The sequence below is a fragment of the Malaclemys terrapin genome, chromosome 5 (genome assembly GCF_027887155.1).
Source record: "Malaclemys terrapin pileata isolate rMalTer1 chromosome 5, rMalTer1.hap1, whole genome shotgun sequence".
In the NCBI taxonomy this organism is placed as follows: Eukaryota; Metazoa; Chordata; order Testudines; family Emydidae; genus Malaclemys; species Malaclemys terrapin.
This window is the reverse complement of record NC_071509.1, coordinates 120,731,646-120,756,000: the sequence shown is the minus strand read 5'-3', so window position 1 is coordinate 120,756,000 and position 24,355 is coordinate 120,731,646. Positions and strand designations below refer to the sequence as shown.

The window sequence follows — 24,355 nt, the reverse complement described above, 5'->3', positions numbered from 1 at the left end:
CTATCACTGAAGCCAGCAGTAGCTCAGCAAGAGAAGAGTTTAGCCAACACGGAGTGCTTTTGAAAGTCCCAAGTCTATGTTTTGTGAATGATCTCTACCTAGTGCCCCAGACTAGTGCTAAAGGCATGACACAGAACAAGATGCACCCCTATGAAGCTCACCCCTTACCTAATACTTTGCTGGGGTTGGTATCCAGTCGCAGAATGGCCATCGCTAGAGGAAGCGTTAACGTTATGTAATGCTTCGAGTCTTGAAACAGGGGGAATTCAGGGAGAATCAGGTAGATTCTCATTGCTTCAACATCTGGTGGGGAGCTGGACAGCTGGGGAATCAAAAAGCTTTCAAAGCTTTTTAAGATCTGGAGGGAAAAAAGCACAAGAGAAGTTAACTCAGCATACATCCCTGAAGAATAAAGGGCTGGCTCAGTGCTCACCTAAGAGCACGCTGTGAGCGTCACATGTGCACATCTGGCACATTTGTCTCATTACCAGCTCTTTTGTACTCTGCTACGTAAGTGTCAGTACAGTTAAGGGTCTACAAATAACCCCCTAAAGCAAGGAAGTACTTTGTGAAGGCTGAAAATCCAGGCTGGCATTCCCATCTGTTCTCTCAGCCTGCAGGGTGGACTCTGGGAGTGAAAGGCAGCAGGAGGAAAAAGGTAAAGTGATGGTAATTTAATCCATTGTTTAAGCTTTTGTGCTCTTAAATCTGACACTGATACTAAAAATCCTTATTGCAGACCTGAGTTCCTATTCTTTCTATTCATTTTTGTTACACTTTATTATTATAGTTTTGGGGGTTTAAGTGAGCAATGTCACACTCCCCTCTCCAGAAAACCCTCCTATATTTGGCTCTGTTGAAATACAGTATTTGCTAGGTGGCGAGTAGACAGGTGTGTACAGCAATATCCACTTAAAGTGCATTCATTTTTAACCCACACAAAGACTACAGGATCACTGTACAAAAACCTAGAGGCCGCAGTGTAATGCAACAATGGAGAACTGTCATTCCATTTCGCCTACTGCATCCAAAAACATATTTAAAAGACCATTAAGGTTGCAGAATCAAGCACTTTAGTTAGGAAATGCCCCTCTTCCCCCCCCTCGTTGCTATTGCCTCTTCTCTACCCCCTCCCCAGCCTTCTGCTCCTCTCCCTCTGCCCTGCATCTCCTTTCCCCGTTCCTCAACCCTCTGCATTTTGAGTCGGTTTGCAGCATGATCAGTCACTCCCTGGGGATGGTGCATGTGCAGTCTGGCTGGCACGTAGGAGCTGTGAGAACATCTCTTCAGAGAATTTAGCTGCCCAATTCTAACAAGTCTCTATTGAGCACGTGCAAACTGAGATTTTTTTTTCAGGGGCTTATAATTTGGGTAGATTTTCACAGGGAGGGCAGATGACTCATCTCTGACACCCGATCAACCCCTTTGCCAAATATCAAGTCCTTGCTTCAAAGCATTGAGCCACTAAAGCTTCTCAATGGAACAGTTGCAAGAATATTTTTTTTTTAACAGGGCCAAAACAATGTCTTTTTCCCTAAACTCATTCTGAGAAACGGATGAGCAATTCTAGCTGAAACTTTCTCAGAAAAGTCAGCCTGAAGTGGACAGCCAGCCTGGAAAATTTCAGCTTGAGGTTTAAATTTAGCAATGTTACAAGCAGCTGAAAACAAGGTCTTATAACTGGAAGTGTTGGGCACAGGTGCCGGTACCTGTGCTGCCTATAACAAACGGAGTTTCATTATACGGAATCCATTGTAAATGGGATCCACTCTACGTGCAACAAGGATACTATGAGTCATGTTACCCACAACATTACTATACAATTCAACACACTTAGGTGGTCTCTGCTCTGGGGAAACTGAGGACTAAAAAAGCAGGTTAATACTGAGGTGCAAGATGACAAAAATCTAACAGACAAGGCAATTAGCTAAGTTAAGACTGTTTTAAATACTTCAGGCATATTAAGATCTATTATTCCCTTAATTCTAAAAGCAATTTTTAATTAACATGCATCGCTATTAAATTTAGCTCAGAGAAAAAAATCTCTCTTTAAACAGGCCATTTATAAAGCCCAGAAAATAGGTAATAATGAAAATTCCAGCAGTGCTTTCACTCTATCATCACTATAATAGCTAGAAGAATAGTAAACGTCTGTGTCCATAAGTGACTCAAATGTATTCCGGGAAGCTCCAAAAAGGACCATATCCTACAAGTCTTAGTGAACAAATCCATCCACCATTAACTAATGCTGCACTAGAGAGTATAATTGACACTACTTTTTAGAAATAAAAGTAAAATGTTCTGGCTTATATTGCCTCTTGCTTACACCAGTGTGAATCAGGAATAGCTGCGCTGAAGTCAATGGAGTCACTGGTGTAAACAAGAGAAAAATTAGGCCCACTATATGTAGCCATATACCTGTATCTAAAGGGGTCTAATTTCCTCCGCAAGCACATACAACTCCATCTCCCATTAACATCAGTGGGAGAACAGACCTCTAAGAAGTGCAGTTACTCTACAACTCCTGAAAGTCTGACAAAGTTATAGCAAAACGTTAATATTTCTCACCAGAGCATCTTCAATAGTTATTGAAAAGAAGACTATAGGCCAAATCCTCAGTTGTTGTAAATCAATTTAGGTCCACTGAAGTTGCCACACCAGCTGAAGATCCTACTTTGCATTAATGGCAGAGACCCAATGTGATAGACTGAATTTTGTAAAGCAATGAGTAGCCAAATACAGACGCATGCAAAACTAAAATTCTGCATCACAAGATGTACTTGCGCAGTTTAATTTCTATGTGACCTTTCATAGCTTCCTAGTAAAAGTTTTGTGAAGTAATAAAGTCCTAGTTACAGCACTCTATTATTCAATCTTTCCTAAGACATTCACAGAGATCTGAATTTACAGGTGGAGGGGATTAGCAAGCATCTACTCTGCGTATCACACACACACTTAATTGCAAACACTTTTTAAAAACAATTACAGGGCCAGATTGTCACCTGGCAAAAATCAGTGTAGCTCCATTGAGATTACTAAAGCTATGCTGATTTACACTAGTTTAGGATCTAGCCTGTAGCGTTCAATAAAAACTGCCTCACATTTTTAAAATTCACACACACACACACACACACACACACACACGGGAAAAAAACCCTCTGACAACACTATGAAACAGTTATTTTAAAAATACTTATACAACACCTTTATACCTGGTCTAGCAGGATGGAATGCTGCGAGTTCATTAGCTTCTCAAACAACACTCTGGTGGAATTCAGGTCAATTCCTGGGATTTTGGGGCTGGTTTTAAAATGTTCATCGATTCTAAAACAAAAAACAATCCCCAGACAGATGTGAGTGTAGGAAAGATATAAGATACACAGGCAAAGTGCACCAGTGGGGAACGGGTCTATAGACAGAGAGATAACAAGACTTAGAAAACCTGGAATCTTTGGCTAAATACAATAGTGCAAGCTAAACTATTCCTTTTATTGTATTCCCTGTGGGTCCCAATCTGGGAACCAGAGCCCTGCACCGAGTCCACTGATGTCAGTGGGAGTGCACACAGGCCAAAGGGTCTGCCCACACAGATCCAGTTGCGGGATTGGGACCTGAGCTTGAAAAACGGCAGTCCTGCTAGATGTGGCAAGAGTCCCTATGATGTTCCCCTGGGAACTCCAGGGTTTTTTGTTTTGTTTTTTTCAGGAGAGGGCGGACAAAGATGTTGACTGTGGTTAGGGCCACACAGTAGAACTTGGAATGGTTTTCAAAGGAGATGAGGCTGGGTTTTTCAAAGTAGCCTAGGCGAGCTAAACCCCCAATTCCTATGGGCTAACTCCCTTCGGCTCCTCTGACAACTTCACTCTAAAATCTTCTAGCCCTCCAACTAATCAAGGACCCAATCTAACTCCCAATACAGTCAAGAAGAGTCTTTCCATGGCCTTCAACTGGTGTTGGATCAAGCCACAAATCCTTTTCTTTTTCGGCCTGACAGACCTCTTTGAATGCAAAAGGCTGCATCTCACTGGGAATTGCCCAAATTGAAGAGATAGACATCAAGCTTGCAGAGGACAAGCAGTCTAGTGGTTTGACTAGGCCCTGGAGCTTCATGCAATGCACCTAGTAAGTGATCTGCCCCTGCATCTGGAACAGATTTAATGGTTTGTATCAGATGCCTACAGCACAACTCTATGCAGATAAAAAAGCCTGGATAATTTGCAGATGGCAGTAAAAAGGCAATTTCCACAACTCCACAGATCCCAAGCATCAGCACCAAGTATTTCCCCAGAGCACTGTGGGAACTAGCCAGCCTTAAGCCTGAACAACGCTAGACGCTCTCAGGAAGGAAAGACACCTATTAAATAAATATATACTGAATTTGTCAGTTTACTGCTGCAGCCTGTGATGGCATGGCTATTATTACCATAACAATGCAGATGACGGGGCTGGAAAGAACTCCCGAGTCCTATGGTGCAGGGAGGCTCTCACTGCAATGTGTGGAAGCAGCACACATGATAATAGTGTGCAAGTCAAGCAGGCATAGTAGGCGAGTAGGCTCTCTCCCCTTTGTCCACGCCCAATGGTGCTTTAACATGACTAAGTTCCAAGGTGGACAGCGCATCAGAAGTGATGCAGTAGGGCCTATTTCTCAAGCATATGAAGATTTTTATATTCTTAATATAAAATTACACATTTAAAATACAGTCACGCCTCACATTATGAAGGCTATAAGCAATCACACTCCAGGATTGATGTGCCACTTGGTCACAGATCACAGCCGTTTCCATCAGCATTAGTTACTGTTCAGTGTATGATACCATTAATTGTTTTCCATTTTGGGAGGGGTATCATGTCAGGGTACACCAACCACAGCTATCACCTGCACCCAGCCTATCTTCCCCATTCAAATGAGGTTCTAGGGTTAGTGAATAGAAGCATTTAAAGTTTAAAAAATAGAATATTTTAAATAAAAAATGAATTTACACCCAAAGACCCCCAAAATGACTGTTGCCTTCTCAGAGAGCCTGAGCTGAAGGCTTCACACCACTGGAAGATGGGAAGAACAAATGGTGTTCTTCTTTCCTGTCTGAGCTGCTCTTGCCCAGTATAACAAGTCTTCCTTCACCTAATTGCAGGCCATGACTCATCATGTTCCCATAAAAAAAGTCCTCAACCTCATCTTATTCTATTACCTCCCCACAATTTATAGCCACAGTAGTCACAACCCACACCCTTCCCAACCCACCCTGGTCTTTCCACTGAGCTGTGCGTGTTCACTTCCTTTAGCCTCCTCCCATCAGTCAGACTCTCTAATCCTTTACCCATCTTTGTCACCTTCCCTTGAATTATCTCACTTTCTCTAGGTCACTTTGGTAAAAACGAGAAGCTCAAAAATTTCCAAGGATGACATCACCAAATTGGAATTACATCCTCGTTCTTACAGGGCCTCATGCCATTCCACCACAAAAGCACATATTTCCCAATAGCGACATGCTGTGAGCTTGGGCCTAGTCTGCTATCAGCCCCAAACTTCTCTGTGTTATTGCACTGAAAGTGGCAGTCTCACCCAGCCCATATACTCAGTGTCATTCTCACTTCACTTTACCCCAATACGCCAACTCTCTCCTTTGGAGTATATTGTTTTGATGCCTATTTCCTCAGATAAAAAATAATCATAACTACCCAGAGGATCCCCCCCGCAATGTCTTTAAGTCATTTAAGCAATGTTTAATAAAGCAATTCAAGTCTAGTGAGTTTCACTTTGATCCCTCAACAGAAACAGACACACTGACTAATAACACACTCACAAGTCTTTTTCTTAAGCAATTCGTATTCCTTTACCAGCAAGTCACGAATCTGCCCCTAAACCTCTTGTCTACATCTATCCAGTAATCACTCTCTGTCCCACTTTTGTGTCCGATCACAAGTTCTTTTGTCTCACGGCCCACTGCAGCAGTGAATAAAGTAGGTGACTCCTACTTTATCTCTACAGGATAGCAAGCACAAGAAAGCCATGACTCTTGACCCCATTTGGCTACTTACTTCTTCTCCAGGAAGCTTCCATTCCAACAGGCAGCCGACGACAATATCTGCACAACTTCACTGCTTGGAGGGGGAAGACAAAAGGAAACAGGGGTGCTAGTATGAACAGATGTAATGCTACATGTCTGCATATCTCATTTGCTCTTTTACCAACAAGTCTAGTTGTTTCCCTTCTATCCCTTGTAGCAAAAGTATTATCATAACCACCCCTGTATTATAAGTGGGGAGACTGCAGGGCACACAGGTTTAGTGACTTCCTCAAGGTCACATGACAAGTTTTTGGCAGAGATGGGCTGGCACTACCTCCCTTCACTTACAATGCTTTCCCTAAGGCACCCACATTGGAGAGGGAAGGGATTTTTAAATCAGACTGTTCAAAATTCCTTGCTTCTTTTTGTGAACTCCACTCTTGTGTTAAAAGATTCTTTCTTTAGACTCCAATGCCCCCATCCCTTCAGTTTGGTCTGAGAAAGCTCTGACACATCTTCCTAGGAAGATCTGACCCGCGATTCCTGATATAAATTATGAACTGGTGCTGGTTTAGACAAAAAGAGAACATCCCGGGTTTCAGAATAAACAGTAACTCAAGTTCAAACAGTGTGTGTGTGTGATGCATAGAAATTCTGCTGAGACTTGGGTGATGCATCATTTGAGTTCAGCCCTTAGATTTCTGTACCACTTTCAAAGCAAACTTTGTTCAATAATCGGAGTGGACCATGAGCAGTGAAATGTACCTAAATACGTGTTTGTTTTTTAAGGATTGTATATGAACAAACAAAGTTTCCTAAAACCTGAATTCTCACCTACTGGCCTTTCCCTTTGATATGAGCGAGACCCAAGCTAGAAAATGCTGCTAAGTTCTAAAGCAAAGATGCCAACAAAACAATTAAAGAAAAGCTTGTAAAACAAAAGTGGCTTGTACAATAACACCTACTTGACCGAATTAGAGTTGTTCCGTTCTAATAGCTTTTGTTTCCAAACGTCTATAGTTTCATCATTTATTAAACAAGTGTAACGTAATTGATTTATGGTCCGGAAATCATCAGCAGGCAAAGAATTCTGTGAGAAGATACAGATCTCAGTATTTAAGGAGAAGACACGTAACACATTTCTTGGGGGTGGATTGATAATAGGGCTGCCACACCATTTACCATCCCAAAGGCATCTCTCAACCACCTCCAAAGGAGAAGATACTCCCAAACAAAACTAAAAAGGGAAAGAGGTAAAAGAAAAAAAATTGAGAATTTGATTTCTTACACAGTGCCAAAGCCCATTTCAAAGTCACCACTGACAAGTATAGATTGGGTGGACTAGGGATTAGTCCTGCTTTGAGCAGGGGGGGTGGACTAGATGACCTCCTGAGGTCCCTTCCAACTCTGATATTCTAGGAAAAGAATGCTTGACACTTTTAAGGCACCCATCTCTGAGGAAATGAGGGGGAAAAAAGTCACCTAAAGCTTCCCCATCCCCTGCCTATCACCACTGTAGAGCTCTAAATTCAGTGGTCACAAAACTCCATGATGAGCTTATGTTGGCAGACCATCAGCATGCTCACTGTGTGGCCCTATGCTCACAAACCACACAGCAGGGACCCGTTATACAACTGACAAATATCCCTCTTTTAGAGTTTGCACTGCTGCTAATCAGACAGGCTAATCCTGCTTCCTTTCAGAACTGATGCTAAGAAGAGACACATCCCCCTCTCACACACACACAGACACCCTCTTGTAGAGAAGAGAAAAAGCATTCTTTGCTTACCTCAAATTTGGAGCAAAGTACAAAAGTCCGGTCTCCTCCAGAGAAGATGTGTTTAACAATGTGATATTTAAAGGCATCTATTGAAGAAAGAGATACAATCGTGCTACAGATCGATCAACACAAGTTTCCTACTTCTTTCAACTGGATCTATATTGCCTAAGGCCCTCCACACCCTCAACTCCAACTGAGGTCAATGGGAGCGAAAGCATTCATCACTTTGTCAGCAGATGCCCAGGGCTTGGCCCTTTAAAATAGAAGGGGGCATAAAGACTCCATTTTCGTATCACAAAAGAAACACCATGACGTGCAAGAGAGACTCGTTACAAACCTCACCTATTTGCAATTAGTCACAATTAAATGCAATTGACCATCCCAACCATGGGGGGGCAGGGGCAGGGGAAGTGGGAGGGGGGCGAGGGAAGGGAGGGTTATATAGGAACTTAGGCCCAGATCCTACAACTTGAGTCAGACAGGTGGCCCCTAGCACCTGCACGGAGCCTACTGCAGGATCAGGGCCTATATTTTTGTATCTTTTGCCACTGAAGGCAATGGTTAAAACTCTCCGATTTGAATGGTGCAGGATCAGCGAGTGACACAACGTATGCATTCCAAAGTGTTTGGCCCTGTTCGCTAGAACTGTCTAATCCTGACAAGAATGATACTGGTATTTAAAACTAGTTGTCTTGGCCAAAGTTGTGACTACAATCTCAAATCTCGTTATAGCTGTGAATATTCCTACTGTCATGTTGATTTTCACATTTATGAGAATTTTCTATTTATCAAGTGAAGAGCACTCTTTAAACAGTGAGACCTGAAATGTAGGGTTTGGTTCATTTTTTAAAGTCCTTAAAAATGTTTAATATTTTTTTCTGCTTTCTTGTTAATATTTACAAAAACTGACTATACAAGGCAAACCAGTTAAAACTGACTATACACAAAGTGCTGTTTAATGGACAGAGTAATTAAGCTTTAAAACACAGGAAAAAATATAATTGTGTTAACTTCTTTTTTAGTTTTTGTAATCCTACATGTTACTTGCAGCTTTAGTGGGTGGTTTTCAGAAAGAAATTTGATTTTCAAGTTGATGGCCTCTGTTTAAATAAAATCCTGATACAAATAGCTGAAAACCAAAAATATTAATTGGGATAAAGAAAATCTGGTATTACTTTAATGCTACCAATGAGGGGACTATAAACTCTCATTGTAAGTATCCTGAGATGGCACAGGGCAGGGTCCATTTTAGTTAGGAAAAGTTTTTATACCTTGGCTTTTAGAAATCAAATCTGAAATTACAGCCAGCTGCTCTCGTACTTAGATTCAAATGTTATGAGCTGACTTCAAAGTTCATTTGTGACCACTTGGATGTCATCACCCCTTTCAGATGAACAGGAGATTAGTTCCAACAGAGGAGCACGCTTGGCCAAATTTATGAACTCAGGGCCTGACCCAAAGGCCGTTGAAATCAACGGGAACCTTTCCACTGACTTCGGTGAGTTTTGGATCAGGCTTTACAATGATAAAGATCAATCCCCACCCCATGTTTTACCAACTAAAATTACACCTACTTTTGAATTTTAAAATAAAAGCTGTCAATTACTTTGTAATATTGTTATAGAGAAAGCCAATATGCCGTCTATGGAGAGAAAAGTCCCCATTCCCTAATTACGATGGAATGGTTTCCCAGCAGTCAGCCACTGAACAACTCATCAATGTTTCAGACTGGACCAGTGGCGCAGAATGGCCCAGTCAAAGGCTCAGCACTGCCATGCAGAAGATGAGAAAGGCACAAATTAATTCCCAGGGTCCTCCCAGTTACGTGCTTTTGTTGTTTGCAGTTTCACTCTAAGGCTATGTCTATTTAAAGTGCAAAATGTACCTTTTTTGCGCTAAAACTGTGGGAGCAGTTAATGACTTTTTGCACCAAAACAGGAGCTTTCAGCCATGCTAAAGTGCGACCGAATTCCCTATGTTAACGTGAGGAATGTGGATACCGAAGACAGCTGGGACACAACTGGAGCCCTACGCACAGCACGGTGTGAAAACACCTTCACGAGAGGCATACAGCTCTTACCGCTGTTCTTTTTGCGCTGTTGTGAAAGTGAAGACACATTCTACCAGTGTAAACACCTTTTGGCCTCCGGGAGATATCCCACAGGTCCAAAAGTGACCATTCTGGCCAGCATCTCCGCTGCTCTGACACCAGGTAAACGGACTCTGCCCCTCCCCCATAAGCCCTGGGAAGTTTGAAACTCCCTTTCCCTTTGCTTGTAGATGTGGCAGGGAAAGCAGCCGGACAGCAGGGGGAGGGGGGAGGGGGGGAATGCCACGAAAGAAACAAGGAAGTAATGGGGCTCCTGGGACATGAAGCAGTAGGGTGACCAGATGTCCCGATTTTATAGGGACAGTCCTGATATTTGGGGCTTAGTGTTATATAGGTGCCTATTACCCTCCACCCTCTGTCTCGATTTTTCATACTTGCTGTCTGGTCACCCTATGAAGCAGTGCAGCACAGGACACTGAGCAGGGACCCAAAATGCCTTCCGCTCACCCCCACTCCCCCAGACCTATCGAGAGAGCTAAAATGTGCTGCCCTACAGTGCTGCTCTCATCTGCGCTGGAAGTGCTGCTAGTGTAAACACTCTGATGCCTGAGGAATTAAGTGAGTACACAAACCAGCGCTTTACTTTCACCGATTCCCTGAAACTTACAGCGCAAAAACTCTGCAAGTGTAGACATACCCTTAGTCAAATGTAAAACGTCTTTAGCTCATTTTACCCTGTGCTTGTCTCTTTGTGTGTGTGATACGGAGTAGCATAGCAAACAGAACACTTACCAGCTCTACCTGAGAGCTGCCCATTGTGAGCCACCCAGTGACCTTTCACTGGAGATGGGCATTTAACGTTGCATATGTGTCCAGTTCCCAGCTGGCCTTTTGTTCCGCAGCCGAATGCATAGATCAGTCCTGAAGAAGGCACAAGGGCTAGAGTGTGCTGTCTGCAATGAAGACAGTTACAATGTTTGTGCCAAGTTTAAATAATATTTTTTTCAAAAGCAGACTAAAAACTAACCATGAAAACTATGGGCCAGCACCTCAGCTGGAAGAAATCAGCACAGCTCCATTTACATCAATAGCAGATTGCTGATTTGCACCAAAACAGGAGCATTCAGCCATGGTAAAGTGCGACAGAATTCCCTATGCTAATGTGAGAAATGTGGATACCTAAAGGCAGGTGGGAGACAACTGGAGCCCTATGCACAGCACAGTGTGAAAACACACTCAACCTTTCTCCTAAACACACCTGGGTTCATCCCTCAAATGTAATGAGTTTGCTAGTGTTGGCCTCGTCATTTGCAAAGGTCTGTCCACATCACAAGGCTACTACAGAATGCAGCATTACTAACTTACTCTCTTGCTGTGAGCGAGGCTGGAAATAATTAGGGTGAGGAAACTGCAGCTATAGTCTCAGACTTTAAGACTCAGATGGGACCATCGTGATCGTCTAGTCTGACCTGCACATTGCAGGCCAACCAACTTCACCAACCCACTCCTCAATAGGGCCGTAACTTCTGGCTGAGTTACTGAAGTCCTCCAATCTTGATGTAAAGACTTCAAGTTACAGAGAATCCACCATGTACTCTGGTTCAAACCAGCAAGTGACCTGTGTCGTCCCCCCTGCAGCAGAAGGTGAAAAACCACAAGGTCTTTGCCAATCTGACCTGTCAAAAATTCCTTCCTGACCCCAGATATGGCGATTAGTTAGATCCTGAGCATGTGGGCAAGACCCACCAGCCAGACACCTGGGAAAGAATTCTCTGTAGTAACTCAGAGCACTCCCCTTCTAGTGTCCCATCTCTGGCCGTTGGCGGATGGGTCATATGCCATTGAAGGCGATCGCATTTCACCATCCCTTCCATAAACGCATCAAGCTCAGTCTTAAAGCCAGCTAGGTTTTTTGCCTCCACTGCTCCCCTTGGAAGGCTGTTCCAGACCTTCACTCTTCTGATGACTAGAAACCTTCATCTAAAGTCAAGCCTAAACATATTGATGGCCAGTTTATAGCCATTTGTTCTTTTGCCAATATTGGCCCTTAAATAACTCCTCTATCTTCCTGGTGTTTACCCCCCCTGATGTTTTTATAGACTGCAATCATACCTCCCCTCAGCCTCAGTTTTTTAGGCTAAACAAGCCAACCTCCTTACATCTCCTCTTATAAGATAGGTTCTCTGTTCTTTTGATCATCCTAGTAGCCCTTCTCTGCACCTGTTCCAGTTTGAATTCCTCTTTCTTAAACATGGAAGACCAGAGTTCCACACAGTATTCCAGATGAGGTCTCACTAGTGCCTCATATAATAGTAATAACACTTTAGGATCCAGTTGGGCTGTTTTTGTATAAGGGGAACTTACACAGCACCAGGCCATAGCATTATTAATTGCCCAAATCAGAACCAATCCCATTTACAGAGAACATTAAAATTCAGACATACAAGAAGCTATAAGCTAGTGACCTGTAAATGTGATCTAAAAGGCAGAGAGGTATTTAACCCTTCCATGTGCACCTGAAAAAATACAAGGGTAGTCATCTGGGCTGTCCTCCACAAGATGGGAGTCGTCCATTCCACACAGTCACTCACCTGCCACAAGCGATCTGGGATACTTCGCTGCCCATTAGCTCCAGAACCCTCCGGGGGTTAACCTCATCATTCATGGAATCGTGGCCAAGCTGCCCGCAGGAACCAGCACCAAACGTGAACACACCTCCACTCTGTTGGCAAATCAGACAGCCCATGCACCATTTAGTGAGCCATTTCCCGGTAGCAGATCTCTCCGTCTTGTTTCCCAACCATTCCCCAGCTTAAAGAGAGACTGTGCTAGGTATGGAGGTATATGAAAAGGCAACTGTTGGAACTCTCTCTAGGTACGTCTATGTCACACACGTTGCTCCTTCACCATCTGTTAACAATCCCAGCTGCTTTCAGATGGTCAAATAGAACAAATGACTAAGACAGCTTCCCCCACTCCTGGATCAGCATCTTTGGTGCCCCATAACTTTGGAGTCTACTCCCTATCCTGGCTGGTAGACAGCAGCTCCACTTTAACTTTCAGGGCAGGAGGCAAAGTCCACCTGTTTGGGTGGACCTTTGAGGAGACCGGAGGCGGAAGGCTATGCTATTTGCTGATGAGCTGCTGTTTTTTTGTGGGCTCTGCCACTGTTTTGCTAAGGTTTGGATTTTATTGTTATGCACTGTGTTTTTGATGTCTTGCGTGTGAATATAACAAATAATTCAATCCAAATCCAAACCAACAAATGTTAATGTCTCCACTACAGAAGAGTAGAGGGAGGGTGGTTTGGTGATTAAGCTTAGAGTAAAGTAAAACAAGATTTCGTACTTAAACACAATCATGCTGGGGCCAGGAGAGAGAAGAGAGGTGCTAAAAGCCACATGGTTCTTTCCTGATATCACCCAGAAAGCTAAACGAAGCAAACCCAGTAAGTAAGAAGCTAGTAAGGAATTCCTGGATTGATTGGTGCCTTTACCTTTGTCAGAACTGCTGTATGTTCTTCTCCACAGCTGATATAGACGACCTTCTGAGTCCGTAAGAGCTTCACATGGCAAGGGGACTCTCGGTCTGCATTGGAGACAATGGGAGCAAAAGAGGCAATTCATCAATAAGGTGCTGAAGTACTTGAAAAATCCTAGCAGCCTGATTTTCAGAGGCGATGAGCACCCACAACTCTGACATCAGCAGGAGCTGCAGGTGCTTAGCAACTCTGAAAAAAATCAGACTCTTAAGTGTTTAAATAGCATTTTCCATCTCCAAAGTTTAAGAGCCCTAACTGGGGCCACATGGGGGATCCAGCCATAGTAAGCAGGTGAGCAGATAGGTAATGTATTGCCAGAAGACCATGTGCGACAGAGTTAAGTTCTGCAGACCTGGGACATTCTCAAGGATAACACTGCAGGGGACACAAGAGAAACTTGCAAAGTCACACTCAAGGATACTTTTGTGTTCAAACTGGCAGAGGTAGAGAGTTAGGGAGTTAGAGAGTATTTCAGCCCAACTCTAGCTGGAGAAGAAGAGGTTCCTTTGAGATCTGTCATCTGAAAACATACTGGACAAAGATGACCCCTGGGGAGCCACAAAGAAATGACTCACGTGGAGAGAATATCCTACAAGGGTGAAAGGATAAAACGAAAGGTATCTACTGGGATGACCAGAGTACCTGAAACCAGTTCAAATGTGATCAATGGAATTTTTTTAGGACTGCATTTTCATGTGTAACGATTTCCCATCTACCAATACATTGTTGCTTGTTTTATTCGATAGTGGTCCTGGTTTTAATCTTTGTTCATTCAAGATGGTTACCAGAAGTCTAAATACTAAGAGGGTAAACTAGAGTGCCTGGCTTTAAATGAGGATATTGACACGATTGGCATCCCGGAAATTTGGTGGAATGAGGATAATCAATAGGTAAGGCTAAGATTTAGTCACGGGTATTTTTAGTAAAAGTCATGAACAGGTCATGGGCAATACACGAAAATTCATGGCCCATGACCTGTCCATGACTTTTACTAAAAATACCCCTGACTAAATCTTAAGGGGGTCGCTGCTGGGGAGGAAGCTGGGGGGGGACCCTCTGCTGGCAGTGGGGTCACCCTGGGAGGCTGCTGCTGGGGGAGGCTGGGGCCAGCTGCGGCACCCGTTGCTGAGGGCTGCCGGCAGCAGCTGCACCGGCCATCTGGGCACCTCTGCTGGGGGCCACCCTGGGGAGCGGCTACTCCGGCTGCCTGGGGACCGCCGCTAGCAGTGGCTTCACAAGTCACCTGGAGACCGCTGCTCAGGTGGTCCCCAGGGTCAGCCGCACCAGCTGCTGCTCGTGCAGTCCCTGGGGCTGGCTAGCTGCCCAGGGCCACCTGAGCAGCGGCCAGTGCGGCTGGCCCCGGGCCACTCCAGCAACTGCCGGTGTGGTTGTCCCTGAGGCCACCTGAGCAGCTGGCCCCAGAGCCAGCTGCTTGGGTGGCCTTGGGGTCAGACACACTGGCCCCCGCTGAAGTCACGGAGGACGCGGAAAGTCAGGGTATCCGTGACTTCCGCGACCTCTGGGACAAACACGGAGCCCTATCAATAGGACACGGTAATACCAAGGGTACAAAATATATAGGAATGACAGAGTAGGTAGCACTGATGGGGGAGTGGAACTACATGTGAAAGAAAGCAGAGAGTCAAATAAAGTAAAAATCTTAAATGAATCAAACCGTACCACATAATTTCTATGGATAGAAATTCCATGCTTGAACAATAAGAGCATAGCAGTAGGAATATACTACCGACCACCTGACCAGGATGGTGACAGTGACTGTGAAATGCTGAGGTTGATTAGAGAAGCTGCAAAGGCAGAAAATGTAATAAAATGGGGGATTTCAATCTCCCCATATTAACTGGGAACATGTCACCTCAGGAAGAGATGCAGAGATAGAATTTGTAGACATCACAAATGACTGCTTCTTGGAGTGGCTTCTCCTGGAACCCATAAAGGGAGAGGCAATTCTTGATTTAGTCTTGATTTAGTGGAGCACAAGAGCTGGCCCAAGAGGTGAATATAGCTGAACCGTTTGGTAATAGCAACCATAATATAATAATTTTAACATCCTTGCAGGGAGAAAAATACCGAAGTAACCCATACCACAGTAGCTTTTAGCTTCAAAAAGGGAAACTACACAAAAATGAAGAAGCTACTTAAACGGAAATTAAAAGGAACAGTCGGTCAAAAGGATGAAATGCCTGAAAACTGCACGGACACTATTTAAAAACATCATGAGGTACAAATTAAATTTATACCCCAAATAAATAAAAACAGTACGAGAACCAAAAAAATGCCACCATGGCTAAACAGTCAAGTAAAAGAGGAGGTTAGAGGTAAAAAGGCATTCTTTAAAAATTGGAAGTCAAGTCCTAGTGAGGAAAATAGAAAGGAGCACAAATTCTGGCAAGTCAAGGCAGGCCAAGAAAGAATTTGCTGAGCTAAGGATACAAAAGCTAACAGCAAAAAAAAATTCAAGTACATCAGAAGCAGGAAGTCCACCAGTCAGTAGGGTCACAGGACAATCAAGGTGTTAAAGGAGCACTCAAGGAAGACAAGGCTGTTGCAGACAAGTTAAACGATTTCTTTGTAAAAGTCTTCACTGCTGAAGATATGGGAGAGAACCCCACATCTGAGCCATTCCTTTTAAGTGACAAATCTGAGGAGCTGTCACAGATTGAGGTGTCAGTACAGGAGGGTTTAGAACAAATTGATACATTAAACCAGTGGTCTCCAAAGTGGGGTGCGCAAGAGAATCCTTGGGGGGTGCGCGGCAGGAGGAGCGCTTTTTTTTTTTTTTTTTTTTGCTTCGGCAGTTTGGGCGGGAGTCCGAGCACCTTTTTTTTGCTTGGCAAAAATGGTAGAGCCGCGCGGCAGGGGGTGCGTGCTCAAAAATTTTTTACTGATAGGGGTGCACGATCAAAAAAGTTTGGAGACCACTGCATTAAACAGTAATAAGTCACCAAGACCAGATGGCATTCACCCAAGAGTTCTAAAGGAACTCAGAGATGAAATTGCAGGACTCCTACTTGTGGTATGTAACCTATCGCTTAAATCAGCCTCTGTACCAGGTGACTGCAGGTAGCTACTATAATGCCTAATTTTTAAAAAAGGTCCAGAGGCAAGCCTGGCAAATACAGGCCGGTAAACCTAATTTCAGTACCAGGGAAATTGGTTGAAACTATGGTAAAGAACAGAATTATCAGACACATAGATAAACACAGTACGTTGGAGAAGAGTCAACACAGCTTTTGTAAAGGGAAATCATGCCTCACCAATCTATTAGAATTCTTTGAGACTGCCAACAAGCACGTGGACAAGGGTGATCCAGTGCATATAATATATTTGGACTTTCAGAAAGTCTTGACAAGGGCCCTCACAAAAGGCTCTTAAGCAAAGTAAGCAGTCATGGGATGAGAGGGAAGGTCCTCTCATGGATCAAGTAACTGGTTAAAAGATAAGAAACAAAGTGTAGGAATAATGGTCAGTTTTCCCAATTGAGAGAGGTAAATAGTTGAGTCCCCCCAAGGAGCAATTTGCAGATAATATAAAATTACTCAATGTAGTTAAATACAAAACACACTGAAAAGAGTTACAAAGTGACCGCACTAAACTGCATGACAAAATGGTAAATGAAATTCAAAATCGATAAGTGCACAGTAATGCACACTGGAAAAAATAATCCCAACTACACATACAAAATGATGGGGTCTAAATTAGCTGATACCACACAAGGAAGAGATCTTGGAGTCATTGTGGATAGCTCTCTGAAATCATCTGCTCAATATGCAGCAGCAGTCAAAAAAGCTAACAGAAGGTTAGGAACCATTAGAAAAGATATGCATAATAAAGTACAAAATATTATAATGCCACTATATGAATCTACATGACGCCCACACCTTGAATACTGCATGCAGTTCTGGTCACCTCATCTCAAAACAGGTATTTTAGAATTGGAAAGGGTCTAGAGAAGGGCAACAACAATGAATAACGGTATGGAACAGCTTCCATATGAAGAGAGATGAAAAAGACTTGGATTGTTCAGCTTAGAAAAGAGATGATTAAGGTGGTATATGATAGAGATCTATAAAATCATAGACGGTATGAAGAAAGTAAGTGATAGTTATCCCTTTACACCACACAAGAACTAGGGGTCAGTTGATGAAATTAACAGGAAGCAGGTTTAAAACAAAGAAAAGGAAGAAGTACTTCACACAACGCACAGTTAACCTGTGGAATGCATTGCCAGGGGATGTTGTGAAGGCCAAAAGTATAACTGGGTTCAAAAAATAATTAGGTAAGTTCATGGAGGACAGGTACATCAGTGGCTATTAGCCAAGATGGTCAAAGAGGCAACCCCATACTCCAAGTATCCCTTTGACTGTCAGAAGCTGGGACTGGACAACAGGGGATGAATCACTCAAAATTGCCCCGTTCTGTTCAATCTGGCATTGGCCACTGTCAGAAGACAGGATACTTGGGTAGATGGACCATAGGTCTGATCCATTATGGCCGTTCTTATGTCTTAGTAACCATAATTATAAATAATTGTTAATAACTCCCCTTTTTTCACCTTGTACCTGTGGATTGATTTGCATGACTGAGAGGATTAGGTATCCTAATTAGGTCCACCCTCACACTCATGCTGCCTTCCAAAACACTAGATTGTAACTTATTACCAAAACCTTGGTAAGAGTCACCTTGTGACGGAAGGATTTGGACACTTGGGAGACATCCATGACACCACGTGCCCAGGGCATCTCAAGCAGAACACAAAGAGAGTGTCCTGTATTTCAGGAGACACGGTATGTAAATGCATGGTCTTTCCCGTGTTAGCACCTTTTTGAAAAAAGAGTCATTGCTTTAGTTGCAGAGACTATCTCTGCAGAAGGTTATGGGATACGTCTCTCTCCACGTTTTTTGCAGACAATATGTAGAAGTCTGTCTTCTCCGTAACAAACACAAAAAACAATGTTACACGTGCTACTGATGGCAATGGCCAAGCATTTTAAGGAAAGATAAATGTCCGGTAGCTGTTTGACTTCAATGGGAGCAGCTTCATACCCCGCACTCTTGAAAATCAGGCCACCTATTTATAGCTTAACTATAGGCACCTATTTAGCCCATGTATCCAACAGGTGGAGAGAGGAGACCTGTGCCATTCTACAGATTTTTTTTCTATTTGAATTATAACAGAACCATAATGCTTTGTCTGTTCACCCTATGGCCACCATTCTGATGCAAGGCTTAAGGCACGTTGCCTGGCATGAAACTTCTATGGATTGTTACAGAGAGACGGAACATTAAATCAGTTAAATACCCTAGTGCTGTGAAACACTCACAAATGCCTATAGATCATGCTGTTAATATTCATTAAGAATAATTCACAATGGCTAAATCTTAGATGAGTCACTTACGTGAGAGAAAAGTTTTAGCCCTTATAAAAAACACACATGAAACGCCCCCCTCCACACCTTTTAAAAATATGTTCTGCCATGCCTCAAAAGAGCAAAAATAAAGGAGATACCATAAAGCATTAATCACATACCACTATTGTTGAGAGAGAAAGAGAGAAACTTAATAGCTACAGAAGGCAAGCTCTGAGACAGGGACTGTCTTTTTGTTCTGGGTCTGTATAGCGCTTAGCACAATGGAATGCTCTAGGAACCTGCTCCCTGGGGTTCCTAGGAGCTACCACAATGTTAATAAATAATAATATGGAATGGAGGATTGACCTGCCTAGACACTGCAGGAATTCCCCAGCACTGATGAGACCGCGCACATATGGCATTTTCTAGGTTCAAGTCATACCTTCAACATTCTTTGCACATTTTCTGTGTAATTTCAAAAATACATGTCTGTATTAGTTAGGTGAGCTGCTAAAAGCTGCAACTTCCACTTACATGTATGTGAAATGTGGAGCAACTTCATGGCTTTATTTTGCAACATATATAAGTATTACGCATAGATAATATTTTGCAATCTACATTATGAAAATGCAGCATATTACAAAAGGCTGTATATACTGTATATAAACACACTTATATACATGGCAAAACAGAATCATCATTAACTTACCTGCATTGCACAATCAATAGCCTACCTAATAGTTAAAACATGTATTTAAAGCCACTCAGGAAACATTTAAAGAATGCTGACAGGCTCATCTGCACCCGCAGAAAACCCCCTCTGATATATACACCATATTGAAAATGTGTTAATAACAATACCAAGGAGTTCAAGGCCAGGATGGACATGACATTTGCTTTTCTGAGACTGTTTGGAGACTAGGCTACAACAAGCTTTGGCTAGCACGACTGTCAGGGGGAAAAAAAGAGTAATTGGCCACATGCTACCAATAAACAGTTTTGCAATATTGTGATCATGTCTAATGCCTTGGTTCCTCCATGGAGCCCACCGACTTCCACAGGAGCTACATATGCTCAGACCACTGATTTAGGTGCCAAAATATAGGCACCCAGAAATGTTTGGGCATTCTCTTTTTGACCTTGCTAATTCCCATTTACATCTGCAGAGTGTTTCCTTCCACTGATGGTATAAAAGGCTCCTGGGCCCTTTGGGAGGAATCACGTTTCCGTGCTCTCTCCTATAGGCCACTTGGTAGAATGATGGATTATTACAAAAAGCAAAGCCATGCTCAGCAATCAGCCCATCCTTCGTTGTTAAGTGTTCCAATACCTTGCTCGTCACTTAAGCCCAGCTGTCCTGAGTTGTTCCTCCCCCAGCCAAACACAGCTCCGGAGAGAGACAGGGCAAAGCTGTGAGCTCCGCCGGCAGCAACCTGAGCCAAGGGGATCCCATCGAGAGATGTGACGCGCTGCGGGCTGGTTTGAGAGGGGCATTCTTTACCCAGGCCCAGCTGGCCATAGTCGTTCTGTCCCCATGTGAAGAACTGGCCGTCTGGAATGAAGATGGACAACTGAAGTTATTAAGTAAAATCTGCCCAACAGCAAAACAAATCTGATAAGCCTGAATAAGAAACAATACTTTGGGCTTCAGTGCTACTGAAGGCAGGAGTGGTGACGAAGACGCTACTGGCTACAAAAATGTGCACTGTGGAGCTACCAGGTAAAATAATAAATAAAGTGTGTGATTGAATTAGGAGATTCAGCAGATATTATGGTAAAACAGGCAGCGGATTGACAGAGCGGAAAACTACTATGGCTTACACACCGCCAAAGAGAAAAAGGCACGTGTTCTGCATGCTGAAGAGAAGCACCCAGGCATGCTTTTCCCAATGTCACAACGACTCTAATCATGCACTTTGTTTGGGTTTTTTTACACAGAGACTGAAAGACTTAAAAAAAAATTCCAGCTGCCCTACAACAGTTAGACAGCTGGTGTGCTGAGACCACCACTTTTCTTTCTGACCAGGATTCTCTCCTCATTTTCTTGGGCTCCCTCCACCCGCTTGTGGTCTCCAGCCGTTTTCTATAGTCTTCTACTTTGATTGCAAGCTCCTTGGGCAGCGCTGTCTCTGTGTTATGTGAGCGTGCAGAGCGTAGCACCATGGGGCCCTGGCCTCTAAGCACAACCACAACACAAATAATATTATCATTAACAACATAGATTGAACGTGACAGTACCTGCCGCGAGAGCTAGGCAATGCCAATTGCCACAGGAAACCTGCAGTATCGTCTGTTGGTTCAGTTTCTTTATTAACCTAAAGAGAAAAGGTTATTTTAAAAAGTAACCACACACACACACACACACACACAATGTTATTAGACAGAACAAGGAGTAATGGTCTCAAGATGCAGTGGGGGAGGTTTAGGCTGGATATTAGGAAAAACTTTTTCACTAGGAGGGTGGTGAAGCACTGGAATGGGTTACCTAGGGAGGTGGTGGAATCTCCTTCCTTGGAGGTTTTTAAGGTCAGGCTTGACAAAGCCCTGGCTGGGATGATTTAGTTGGGGCTTGGTCCTGCTTTGAGCAGGGGGTTGGACTAGATGACCTCCTGAGGTCCCTTCCAACCCTGATATTCTTTGATTCTATTATTAGAGTCCATCACATCTTGCCATCACACGTGCTCATTCTAACCCAAAACCAATATTTTACCTGCAACATGTGTTTCCCCTACAGCGATATATAGTTCTAATTTTGAGGAGATTACAGTTACACCCGTTCGGGTTACAAAGCAGTGGAGCGGCTAAAAACACCCCTGGACAGTAGAGTAACACCACAGACTTCAACTAGCTTTGATAGAGCCAAGCAAACTTTTTCAGTACAGCTGAGCTCTATCATTTGTAAATTACTTAGAACAGCTGGTTCACAGTGTCTATAGTGCTAGCCTCTGTCAAGCAACTGGTGTTTGCTAGTGTCAATGAGTGGGATGTGCAGTTTCTTTCTGTTTACTAGTTTAAAGTCTTGCATGGAGAATAGCATAAGGCTCATAAGGTGCAGTTATTTCTTTGAAACACTCAGAACGTGGCACAGAGGGTGTTTCCATTTTTGCTTCAAAGATTTTTGTATAACTCTGCTCAATTCACAAGAGATGTTTTCCTAGCAGCCAGTACTGTAGAGTCTACCTGACATCTGTGAGCCAAGTTGGATTCCTTCAGATGGTGCATCATCAGGATTCTGAAACTGTAACTTCGTTAACAGTTTTGCTCATGATGCACAACCTAGAAGAGCTTTCAAGGTTCCTCTTCCATCTCTGTATTGGCTCTTGCCAGGCTACCAGGAACAAGTAACAGAGAAAGCATATATCTGCCCCTAAAGTAAGGCATTCTGACTCAATAGGTACAGGGACTAGGTAGACGGATTAATGTGATGTTTTTCATCATTTTTCAGATGATACCAAAGCTTATTATGCTTTTTAAGACTTTCAGCACTTTGAAATGATAGGAACAAATCAGATTAAACAAATGTCAAAAACGTCAGCACTATCTAAAGACTTCTGAGTAATATTAACTACAGTGCTGATATGGGTAGTTTCATAGTCCCTTATTGAACTGTGATGTGCCATAAACTCAACTAAGTAAAATGAGTGACTAGGCAATGCTGCATGAGGTTTTCAAAATCACAGTGCTCATTCATACATCCAAGTTTACTTCTCTAGTCTTGAAAGACAGATCCCACAGCACAAGAATTTTTAGGGAGTAAGAGGATGGTTGGGTGCCAATCAGCATTTTCATTGCATCCCAACTCCCCCACCCACTTCTCATACAAAGTTCTAAAATATTATAGCATCAGAAAAAAAAAAGTATCTTCTAATTTACGTCCCATTTTTCCTCCTGAGAAACCAGTGTGCAAGGTCCATTTTGTCTGTGATAGCGTAGTATAATGCATTGGATTGTGCAACAGAACTTAACAAAAACTCATCTCTGGACCAAAAGGGGCGAATGACTTGCAAGGTCCTTCACTTGTAGTTTTTATTTTGTTTAAAATTTCCCAGGAATTGATTGGTATATATTACAAAAAATTAAAAAATAATAATAATAAAAAAAAAAACAACAAGCGAAAAATCAGTGCAAAAAATTAACTTCTGTTTTCAGGGTCAAAATTGGGGTTACTAGGGAAGGATGAGAGGACAGAAAAAAAGGCAATAGAGAAAAAAGGAATATTTCTCACCCAGAAGGCGAGATGGTGGCTCGGTAAGCTGGGCGGCCCATGTTACTGAGTCGCCATCTCTCCTACTGAAGAAAACAACTGGGTCCAGGGAGTTCCGGCCCTTCTTTTATGAGTACTTGAGCACACGTGTATACATGTGCATGCATATCTTCCACTACATTGCCTCACTTTGACAGTCTTGCATTTACACTTAGACTAAACCATAATTAACATAAATAATGTAATGGACTGGATTTTCTTAACTTAATCCATATTTTCATGTACTTGAATGGTCCAAAATTCATTGCGGGGGAGAGGGGGGAGAGAAGAAGGGAAGAAAACAGTGAAAACCAAATAGCTTTTGTAAAACCTGAGATTTTTTCCAGTAAAAACCAAAACCAAAGGGCCTTGATGACTTGATAAGCAGAATACGGATGGGGAGAAAAGTCCTGCCTTTATTACTCTTAAAACATGGAGGGCCCACTGAAGTTAATGAAAAGACTCACCCAGGTCCAGGAAGAAGAGCTAGAAGATCTAACTTCATACATTGCATGTGAAAACTTTAGCATTTGTGTCCTGTAAACGTTACCTTGGTACTGCCACAGAATCTTCTGTAGTAGTGACTCCCAGCTGTCCATCACTACCTGCGCCCCAGGCAAAGAGCTGGCCCTGGTCACTGAGTGCCACACTGTGAGACTCTCCGCAGGCAACATGGACTATGTGCTGATCTGCCAATGCTCCAATTTGCTCTGAGGAAGACAGGAAACCCACTAAACAATAGGGTATCTCTCATATGTATGCATGGACATTACAGCCCTGTACATACACCACATATACTTGGGTATAAAGAAGACACGTGTTTATACAGGACCTAGCACAATGAAATCCCGGGCTTGGTTGGGAAGTCCACTATGCACACCTAGAATACAAACGATGAAACAAAAACTGAATTACACCTCTGTTTATGGTGCTTACCTGCCGCCACCCCCCTCCCATCACCCATGGTATCAGATCACCTCACAACCTTTTATGTATTTCTCTTGCACTGTTTCACAGGCATGCTGCATTTGTGACCAACACCCACACTGCAGCAGAGAGACACAGAGTTTCCGAAGAGCTCAGTAACTAGCAGCTTCTACTGTGGCACGTATCACCCAATTTTCAGGGGAGCTCAGTACTCCACGTGCTGGGCTCTCTTGAAAGTCTGGCCGAGACTGTGGCTGCTGAGATTTTTGAAAGTCTAGCCTGATGTAGTGTGCGAGTAATGTGCATCAAAGCAAGTGTCATTAAGGTACGGGTGCAGGGCATGTTGCAGCTAAGTATTTAGGGAGCTAATAAAGTGAGTTAGTCATGAACTGGACTGTCCCTGTCTGAGACTGTCTCACTCAACTCTCTTGTGA

General features: G+C 43.1%; 1 protein-coding gene across 6 annotated transcripts in view; it reads right to left on the bottom strand.

The window, feature by feature from the left end:
• HERC3 (HECT and RLD domain containing E3 ubiquitin protein ligase 3) overlaps positions 1 to 24,355 on the bottom strand; it is a 143,157-nt gene that overhangs the window by 70,749 nt on the left and 48,053 nt on the right. For 3 of the 6 annotated variants that reach the window (XM_054029124.1, XM_054029119.1, XM_054029121.1), the window contains exons 3-13: positions 23,545 to 23,704; positions 20,990 to 21,066; positions 20,082 to 20,303; positions 13,338 to 13,429; positions 12,433 to 12,563; positions 10,634 to 10,794; positions 7,801 to 7,877; positions 6,977 to 7,101; positions 6,043 to 6,105; positions 3,213 to 3,324; positions 169 to 358 (exon numbers count right to left, since the gene is read on the bottom strand). In XM_054029124.1, coding sequence (XP_053885099.1) covers positions 169 to 358; positions 3,213 to 3,324; positions 6,043 to 6,105; positions 6,977 to 7,101; positions 7,801 to 7,877; positions 10,634 to 10,794; positions 12,433 to 12,563; positions 13,338 to 13,429; positions 20,082 to 20,303; positions 20,990 to 21,066; positions 23,545 to 23,704 — 1,410 coding nt within the window. The remainder of the gene's footprint in view (positions 1 to 168; positions 359 to 3,212; positions 3,325 to 6,042; positions 6,106 to 6,976; positions 7,102 to 7,800; positions 7,878 to 10,633; positions 10,795 to 12,432; positions 12,564 to 13,337; positions 13,430 to 20,081; positions 20,304 to 20,989; positions 21,067 to 23,544; positions 23,705 to 24,355) is intronic. The other 3 variants (XM_054029120.1, XM_054029123.1, XM_054029125.1) reach the window with 2 other exon arrangements.